General features: G+C 42.2%; 1 protein-coding gene across 1 annotated transcript; it reads left to right on the forward strand.

Annotated features, from left to right (window-relative positions):
• Positions 1-8401: 8401 nt before the first annotated feature.
• Positions 8402-9279, forward strand: LOC134759864 (ATP synthase subunit epsilon, mitochondrial-like). Its single transcript, XM_063714827.1, has 2 exons — positions 8402-8437; positions 9073-9279. The coding sequence occupies exons 1-2, from the start codon at positions 8402-8404 to the stop codon at positions 9277-9279; spliced, it is 243 nt and encodes an 80-aa protein (XP_063570897.1).
• The last annotated feature ends 460 nt before the right edge of the window (positions 9280-9739 follow it).

Consider the following 9739-nt stretch of genomic DNA (forward strand, 5'->3'; position numbering starts at 1 on the left):
CATCTATGGTAGACAGAATAATGGTCCCTGAAAAGTTGAAAGGTATCTACATTGCAATTCCAGAAACCTGTGTCTATGTTCCCTTACAGGGCAAAAGGGATTTTTACAGATGTAATTAGATTAGGTACTTAAACAGATTATTCTAGATTAACCTTGTAGGCCCAATCTAATCATACAAGTCCTTGAAAGCAAATAACTTTCTCTAGCTAGAATTCAAGAGGTACAGCAAGAAGAAAAGTTGAAGAGATTCCAAATATGAGGAGGCTTTACTGAGCCATTGCTGCCTCTGAGATGAGGGGGTCCATTGACAAGGACCCAAGAGAGGCTGGTAGGAGCTAACCACCACCCCCAGGTGACAGCCAGCAAGGAAACTGGGGGCAGCTACAAGGACCTGGCCTCTCCAACACTGGACCAGAGAAACTGCTGAGAGCCAAGGGGGACTTTGATGGACAGAAACAGTGAAATAATAAATTTAATAACCCTAGAAGAAAACATAGGCAATACCATTCAAGACATAGGCATGAGCAAGGACTTCATGACTAAAACACCAAAAGCAATGGCAACAAAAACCAAAATAGACAAATGGGATCTAATTGAACTAAAGAGCTTCTGCACAGCAAAAGAAACTACCATCAGAGTGAAAAGGCAGCCTACAGAATGGGAGAAAATTTTTGCAATTACTCATCTGACAAAGGGCTAATATCCAGAATCTATAAAGAAATTAAACAAATTTACAAGAAAAAAACTAACAACCCCATCAAAAAGTGGGCAAAGGATATGAACAGACACTTCTCAAAAGAAGACATTTATGCAGCCAACAGACACTTGAAAAAATGCTCATCATCACTGGTCATCAGAGAAATGCAAATCAAAACCACAATGAGATACCATCTCACACCAGTTAGAATGGCGATCATTAAAAGGTCAGGAAACAACAGATGCTGGAGAGAATGAGGATAAATAGGAACATTTTTACACTGTTGGTGGGAGTGTAAATTAGTTCAACCATTGTGGAAGACAGTGTGGCCATTCCTCAAGGATCTAGAACTAGAAATACCGTTTGACTCAACTGGGGTATTACTGGGTATATACCCAAAGGATTATAAATAATGCTACTATAAAGACACGTGCACACGTATGTTTATTGCAGCACTATTCACAATAGCAAAGACTTGGAACCAACCCAAACGTCCATCAATGATAGACTGGATTAAGAAAATGTGGCACATATACACCATGGAATACTATGCAGCCATAAAAAAGGATGAGTTCATGTCCTTTGCCGGGACATGGATGAAACTGGAAACCATCATTCTCAGCAAACTATCACAAGGACAGAAAACCAAACACCACATGTTCTCACTCATAGGTGGGAATTGAACAATGAGAACACTTGGACACAGGGTGGGGCACATCATACACTGGGGCCTGTCGGGGGGTGGGGAGCTGGGGGAGGGATAGCATTGGGAGAAGTATCTAATGTAAATGACAAGTTGGTGGGTGCAGCAAACCAACATGGCACATGTATACCTATGTAACAAACTTGCACATTGTGCACATGTACCCTAGAACTTAAAGTATAATAATAAAATAAAAATGAAAAAATAAATTTCATGTTGTGTTTAGCTGCTGCATTTGTGGTGATTTGTAATTGCAGCAATTGAAAATGAATATAATTTCCTTTACTTGAATGACACTTTCGGAAGTTACACCATGCCTGCTTACACCTCGTTCACAGAACTTAGCTGCATGAAAATATCTAGCTGCACAGCAGGTGGGAAAGTGTAGCCTTTATTCTGGACAACCATTTGTCTAATGAAAAATGGGAGGAAGCACATCACTAAAAAGGGAAGGGTCCAGTGGATACTGGGGACAACTAGCAGCCTCCATGACAGTTACCAAGGATCTGTATAAAAAATTGTCCTAATAGGCAGGGCATGGTGGCTCACGCCTGTAATCCCAGCACTTTGGGAGGCCAAGGTGGGCAGATCACTTGAGGTCAGAAATTTGAGACCAGCCTGGCCAACATGGTGAAACCCCATCTCTACTAAAAATACAAAATTAGCCGGGCGTGGTGGCACATGCCTGTAATCCCAACTACTTGGGAGGCTGAGGCGGGAGAATCACTTGAACCCGGGAGGCAGAGGTTGCGATGAGCCGAGATTGCACCATTATACTCCAGCCTGGGTGACAGAGAAGGACCCCATCTTAAAAGAAAAAAAAAAATTGTCATAATAATCTGGTGTTCTCAGAAAAGCCACAGATGAAAACAATACTCATTATGATACAACAGCCATAAGAGAAGCCTATGTCCTGGAATTTAATTCTAGAAGGAAGTTTGTTCAGACAAACTTGTGTGCTTTCATCAAACAATGTGCATTATACAACATCCAGTGTTAGCCTTGTCTATCAGACAACTCTGAACTAAAATTAGTATTCAATTAACACTCAACTATGTGTCTCATCCTAGCATGGGCTATTGAGGAAGGCTGAGATTTTCAATCAATTGAATTGATTGAATTCAATTCAATCAATGAATTGAAATGAAATGATTTCAATTCATTTCCATTCAATGTTTCAATGGAAACATTGGCTTCCAGTTCTGCATTGACCATTCATTCATGCCCCTTCTGAACTAGGGCAAATGACTTAGTATCTTTGACCCTCTATTTTTCTTATTAGTCAATTGGGAGAAATAGCAACTTCATAAGACTGTTGTGAGGGTTAAATAAGGTATGCGAAAGGTACTTTTTGAGATGAAAAAGAGCCCTATACATGTATTTATAGAATTAAAACATATAACATTTATATGAAATGTATAAAACATTGGATCTTCCCTTCCTCTAAGTCAGTGTTTTTCAAACAGTAGGTTGCAACTGATCAGTCAATGAAGTCAACTTAGTGGGTTATTACCAGATTTTTTTAAGTTAGATAAAACATAATAGAAAATATCAGAGTGCATTATGCACAGTGAGGATAAAGATTGCTTCATGTAACTTTTTTTAGTTATACATGTATATGCCTAACAGATCAAAATATAAAATATATTTTGACATTGTAACTTTGTTAGAAAGTTTTCAAAACACTGCTTTAAAAACACTGCTTGGAATGGTATGATCTTCATTTTATCTGTGTTAAACATTTGGTTTTTTGTTTTGTTTTGTTTTTAGTGCTCTATTCATCATGTGCTTTTATTAGAAACCAACTCACATCTATTTTGGAGAGAGAAAGTTGAGCTAGGAGAGAGAGACTGAGGGCCAGGGTAAAACTCATGTTAAATACTTTTCAAACAAGGTATAATTGTTAAACTTTTTTTTTTTTTTTTTTTTTTTTTTGAGACAGAATCTCACTCTGTCACCTAGGCTGGAGTGCAGTGGTGCAATCTCAGCTCACTGCAGCCTCTGCCTCCCGGGTTCAAGCGATTCTCCTGCCTCAGCCTCCCGAATAGCTGGGACTACAGGCAGACGCCACCGCGCCCAGCTAATTTTTTGTATTTTCAGTAGAGACGGGGTTTCACCATGTTAGCCAGGATGGTCTCAATCTTCTGACCTTGTGATCTGCCTGCCTGGGCCTCCCAAAGTGCTGGATTACAGGCGTGAGCTACCGTGCCCAGCCTGATTGTTAAACTCTTAATCTCAGCCTCAGAGTCAGTCTTCCACTCTTTGTGATGCTGGAGGTGGGCTGAGGCGCTGAAAATGACATTCTCCTTTGGCAACGGGCTATTGGTCAGGCTCTGCTACTCAGCACGGGCCAGGAGGGAGGCTTCAAGGTGCAAGGCCAGTGGAAGAACTTGTTTCTTCCTTTCTGCTTCCAGTTCGCTTCAGTTGCGAGCCAGGCCATGCTTCTCCCGATAGTGGCAATTTATTCCATTAGCAGCAGTTTATTCTGGTTTGCAGTTTCTTCAGAATTGGCACCACCTCAAAGATATCAACACCAGTTGGCCAGCAACCCCTTCTCAGGGGTGTGAGTCCCAGCTCTGTGGAGCCCCTCCTTCAAGCTTCTCCATTTTCATATTTACAACCTCTTTATTTTGTTGCCTCAGCCCTGGGGGCTGGTAGCTGCATTTTGCAATTACTCCCTGATGCCTTAGTGCAAGCTTGTCCGATCCCTGGCCATGGCCACATGTGGCCCGGGACAGCTTTGGATGTGGCCCAATACAAATTCGTAACTTTCTTATAACATTATGAGATTTTTTTGCAATTTTCTTTTTTAATTCATCAGCTTCATTAGTGTTAGTGTGTTTTATGTGTGGCCTGGGACAATTATTCTTTCTGTAATGTGGCCCAGGGAAGTCAAAAGATTGGACACCGCTGCCTTAGTGCCTCTGACTGGAAGGGCCTACCAGCTTATACTTCCTGTGTTTGCCTGCCTGCCTTTTTTTCTTCTGTCTTGCCTTCTCTTAAAATGTACTGAGTGGGGAGCCGCAGTGGCTCAGGCCTGTTGTCCTGGCGCATAAGGAGGCAAGGCTAGGCGTTCCAGGCCAGCCTGGGCAACATAGAAAACTCTCATCTATATAACAAAAAAATGATAATAATAAAATGTACTGAGTAACTGTACTAGGATCCGGACTGGGCTCTGGGTCCTCTGTAAAGTCTGTTAGCACACAACCATGGAACCAACGAGTTTCATGTTCTCCGTGAAACTTCCCAAACGTCCCAAGTACCCCTCTGTGGTGTCTACCTTCTAAGATAGCCCCCAATAAATTGTGCCTTTTGGTTTCCCCGCCTTTATGTCCTCCCCTCCCACAGTGAATCTGGGCTGAGCCTATGACTCACTTTAACCAGTAAACTGCAGCAAAACTGATGCTGTGCCCCTTCCGGGCCTGACATCTTTTTTTTTCTTTTTTTGACAGAAGGTCTCATTCTGTTGCCCAGGCTAGAGTGCAGCGGTGCAATCACAGTTCACTGAAGCCTTGACCTCCCTGGCTCAAGTGATCCTCTTATGTCAGCCTCCCAAGTAGCTGGGACTGCAGGCACACACCAACATGCCCAGCTAATTTTTTTTCTTTTTTTGTTGAGACAGGTTCTCACTATGTTGCCTAGACTGGTCTCAAACTCCTGAGCTCCAGCAATCCACCTGCCTTGGCCTTTCAAAGTGTTGGCATTACAGGCAAGAGTCACTATGCCCAGCCTGAGCCTAAAATCAAAGAAGGCCTCATATCTTCCATATTTGTGCTTTGGGAATCCTGGACCATCACGTTAAAAAAATTTTAAAAACCCAGCTGCCTTGCTGGAGAGACTATATCACGATGTCCTCACAGGAAGATACTGCATGGAGAAAAGAAACCCCGGGAACACCTGAGAAGAGAGGCCCAGGCATCCCAGTATCTCATCCCAGCATCTCATCACAGCTCTAGCCATCATCTGACTGCAATGATATGAAGCCAGCAAAAGAACTGCCCAGCTGAACCCAGTTAATCTACAAAATGTGAGAGATAATTAACCCCTAAGTTTTGGAGGTGGTTTGCTGTGCAGTAATAGATAACTGAAATGCCCCTTCCCCGTTCTATGTTCTTACTCTTTAATCCCATAGCACCTTGTCCCTTTGTACCTCTATTATATTCCTACTCAAGTTGCATTGTCTGTCTCCCCTAAGAGATGGTAAGTTTCTAAAGGGTGGTGATTGCATCTTTATTTATTTTATCAGAAAAAGTTCAGTATAGAAAACAGAAACCACTCAAGGCATTTCAAGCAAAAGGAGATTAGGTATTTACAAGATTATTCAAAGGCACAGCACTAGGTTTTTGGCTTCAAGGTCATATCACCATGGTTGTAATGCATAGGTCTAAAAACTGCTGCTACTACCACAGCTCTACCCTATATCCAAGAAAATGATGTCCAGACAGTGGAATGTGGATTTGGCCATGCAAATACATCTGCCAGAACCAGCCAGCCACTATGACAAGAACAATGACTTCTGTCTTCTTTCTGTCCTCCGGATATTGCATGAATTCATCTAATTGACAGAACCCTCATTGCACCTAGAAGTCTTGCTGCTAAAAGTTCTGGAAAAGCCAGGCATGGCAGCATACACCAGTAGTTCCAGCTACTCAGGAGGCTGAGGCAGGAGGATAACTGGAATCCAGGAGTTTGAGGCCATAGTGAGCTATGATCACACCACTACACTTCAGCCTGGGCAACATAGGGAGAACCTGTCTCAAAAAAGGGGAGAATATAGATGGAGTTAGAAATGGATGATAAGGGCCAATTAACAGCATGTAGTGCATTTCTGAATCCCTAGCCCTAACACAAGCTCTGATAAGTAGAAAGTCTGATAGGCCTATTGAATGAATTGATGAATGTACAAATTAATTTGTTATCCATCAGGCAGTGTAGCATGCAATTATAGTCCCCTCCTATGCTAAATGCTAGGAAGACAAAAGTGAATAAATGGTATTCCCAAAAAGCAAAATCCAGGGGTAGAGCTGAGTTGTGAGAGGAGTGGAATACAAATATGAATTTTGTAAGGTTCTCAGTGTTATCTGTGGAGCCCTCATCTTTCACTCTCTCATGAAAGTAAATAGGCAAATACAGAATCCATTTCAGATGTTAACCTCTTCAACATGTTTTGCAAATGTAAGTTGTTTCTCCCGGAAACAATAAGGCTGTTTTTCCAAGGTCAGCCCTGTAGCTAAGTCAAGTAAGCATTCCTAAAGCATATGTAAAGAAAAGAACTCAGACACAGTCTACATGCTTGAGAATAGACACAACTAAGGCCATCTTGACAGGTAAATTCTATGGCTTCCCCTTGCTATTCACACATACTATTTATTTCTCCCAGCTATTACTTAAAGCACCACATAGCTCTCAATCCTCAGTGATGAGAAAAAGTGGAATAGAGACCAGAAATAGGAACTGGAGAGTCCAGTGTTCTTTACTTAGGCCAGCAATTAACTTGTAAAGGCTGTTACAATCTCGTTTTCAGCTGTATTAGTTTTGCCATTTACAAAATACAGGCATTATGTAAATAACCAAACAATGCTGATAAAGTGCTGAGTCCTCATCACTACGGTTATCCCTGTCTGCTCTGTACTAAATCTATGACAGGATTTGTGTAATTATAGGGTGTGTTCCCCTTGCTAAGCAGATCTCCCACACAATCCATTTAGCCACTCATAAACAAAAGACTAGGATTTTTTTTAAAAAAGAAATTAGTTGATCTTGCTAGGGTTAGTGGAATGTTTTTTATTTGTTTGCATTCCTATTGTTGAGATTTTGTGCTTTTTCAAACAGTTGCTTATAGTTTAAAAAAAAAAAAGACTAGACAAAGCTGCAACCAAGCATTAATAGTAGCAGTGAACTCTGGGGAGTGGAACTGGCTGTTCCTTTTATTTTACTTTATGTGCTGCATTGTTTGTATTTTTCACAATGGGAATGTATTGATTTTAAAATTAAAAATAAACTTTGTGGCCTGGCACGGTGGCTCACGCCTGTAATCCCAGCACTTTGGGAGGCCGAGGCAGGTGGATCACGAGGTCAGGAGATCGAGACCATCCTGGCTAACACGGTGAAACCCTGTCTCTACTAAACAATACAAAAAATCAGCCGTGCATGGTGGCGGGTGCCTGTAGTCCCAGCTACTTGGGAGGCTGAGACAGGAGAATGGCATGAACCCGGGAGGCAGAGCTTGCAGTGAGTGGAGATCGCACCACTGCATTCCAGCCTGGGCGACAGAGTGAGACTCTGTCTCAAAAAAAATAAATAAATAAAAAATAAACTTTGTAAATATTACCAATGATTAACTTTGAGTAGAGGGATTACAGATTTTTTTTATTATTTGAATATTTATATTAAGAAAAATAAGCATTATTTAAAAGAACATCGACTACATTGTTGTCACTTTTCCTGCAGAAAGTGCAACAAGTGTATCAAGTTACAAGTAGGTCTTGCTCTTAGAAGTCTGTGAACCCTTCTTCACCTCATTAATCATTGGCTGACCTATAGAGACTCAGCGACCCCAAATAAAGGCATGAGGTCAAACTGCACAGGGCTTGGGAAGGCTGTCTGACTTCAGATCCTTCAGGCTCTCAGACCTCACGGTTCAAGGTCAGACTGACTGGGAAGGGAGTGGGAGTTTTCCTGGGGCGTGGAGTGTGGACACCATCAGAACCAGGCTGAGGAATACCAGGTACTGCAGAGCAAGTGGCCGTTGTTAAGGAATTCTTTATATGGTGTGATTCCTTATTGTGGTTTTCTGTTTGCTTTCACTCCATTAACTTGTGTGAGCTGCTTATTATTTACCAAGCACTGTGCTCATGCTTGGTGGGGGATAGAAAGAGGCAAAATATAGGATCCCAGCCCCCAAGAAGTCTCTCATCAAAAGTAAAAATTAGACAGGTAGAAAAGATAAATTATAACACAGCAAGACAAGTGATATAACACAGGTTTATTCCTCTCAAGGAATGCAGAGGAAGGGAAAATCAAGCCTGAAGGATTCAGTGAGTCTTAGCAGAGTTTCTCTTGCAGTAGGCAGCCTGGAGGAAGGTGGCTGGGAGAGGGAGTTCCAGGCCCAGAGAACACCTGGGGCAAAGATGCAGAAGCAAGAAAGAGCACAAAGAAGGCACCCACGCCTAATCCCTGTGTTCCTTTTGAATTGCTGCTGTCAAATTACCACAAATGCCGTGGCTTAAAATGACACAGGGAGATTTGACCACAGAACGTGGCTATGTGATGATGATGGGAGCAAGAGACTGCGGTGATGGATGGGAGGGAAGGCCATGAGCCAGGGTGTGCAGGCAGCCTTTAGAAGTTGGAAAGGGTGGTCGGGCGTGGTGGCTCACGCCTATAATCCCAGCACTTTGGGAGGCCGAGGTGGGTGGATCACCTGAGGTCAGGAGTTCGAGACTAGCCAGGCCAACATGGTGAAACCCTGTCTCTTCTAAAAATACAAAAAAAAAAATTATCTGGGTGTGGTAGCACATGCCTGTAATCCCAGCTACTTGGGAGACTGAGGCAAGAGAATTGCTTGAACCCAGGAGGTGGAGGGTGCAGTGAGCCAAGATCACATCACTGCACTCCAGCCTGGGCAACAAGAGTGAAACTCCGTTTAAAAAAAAAAAAAAAAAAAAAAAAGGACATTGCCGGCTTGGCGATTCGTCCCGACGCGCTCCGCTTTCACTACAGCACGGTGGCCTGCTGGAGACAGGCTGGACTCAGCTACATCCGATACTCCCAGATCTGTGCAAAAGCAGTGAGAGATGCACCGAAGACAGAATTCAAAGCAAATACTGAGAAGACTTCTGGCAGCAGCGTAAAAATTGTGAAAGTAAAGAAGGAATAATCTACCCTGACTAAAGTTTGAAATGCTGCATTTCCAAGGTGAAGATGTGTGGGCACATATTATGGCAAATTGAAAAGGATCTCATTTCATGGGAAAAAAAAATCCTGTCTTGTTCATAAATTGACAATGTCAAAAAATTGAAATATGGTTCACTGTTAAAAAAAAAAAAAAGGTTGGAAAGTGCAAGGCAAGGAAATGGATTCTCTCCCAGAAACCTCCAGAAGGAACCAGCCCTGCCAACACCTTGATTTTAGACTCCTGGCCTCCAGAACTGTAAGAGAATAAACCTTGTCATTTTAAGCCATGAAGGTATTAAAATGGTTGGGATTTGAGGTAGTTTGTTAAATAATAATGGATAATAGGAACAGAGTTTGGTGCCTGGAAATAAAGTACTGCTTAAACACCTAAAACATAACTGCCACATTTAATTAGCCAACACTAAAACATGTAGTTTTGGGGT

Source organism: Pongo abelii, chromosome 14 (genome assembly GCF_028885655.2).
Source record: "Pongo abelii isolate AG06213 chromosome 14, NHGRI_mPonAbe1-v2.0_pri, whole genome shotgun sequence".
Classification (NCBI taxonomy): domain Eukaryota; kingdom Metazoa; phylum Chordata; class Mammalia; order Primates; family Hominidae; genus Pongo; species Pongo abelii.

Bases quoted from the DNA above. Each gene is read 5' to 3' on its own strand.
- LOC134759864 (XM_063714827.1), top strand. From the start codon at position 8,402: ATGCAGAGGAAGGGAAAATCAAGCCTGAAGGATTCA. The intron at 8,438-9,072 runs GTGAGTCTTAGC...AAAAAAAAAAAG, and splicing joins AATCAAGCCTGAAGGATTCA to GACATTGCCGGCTTGGCGAT.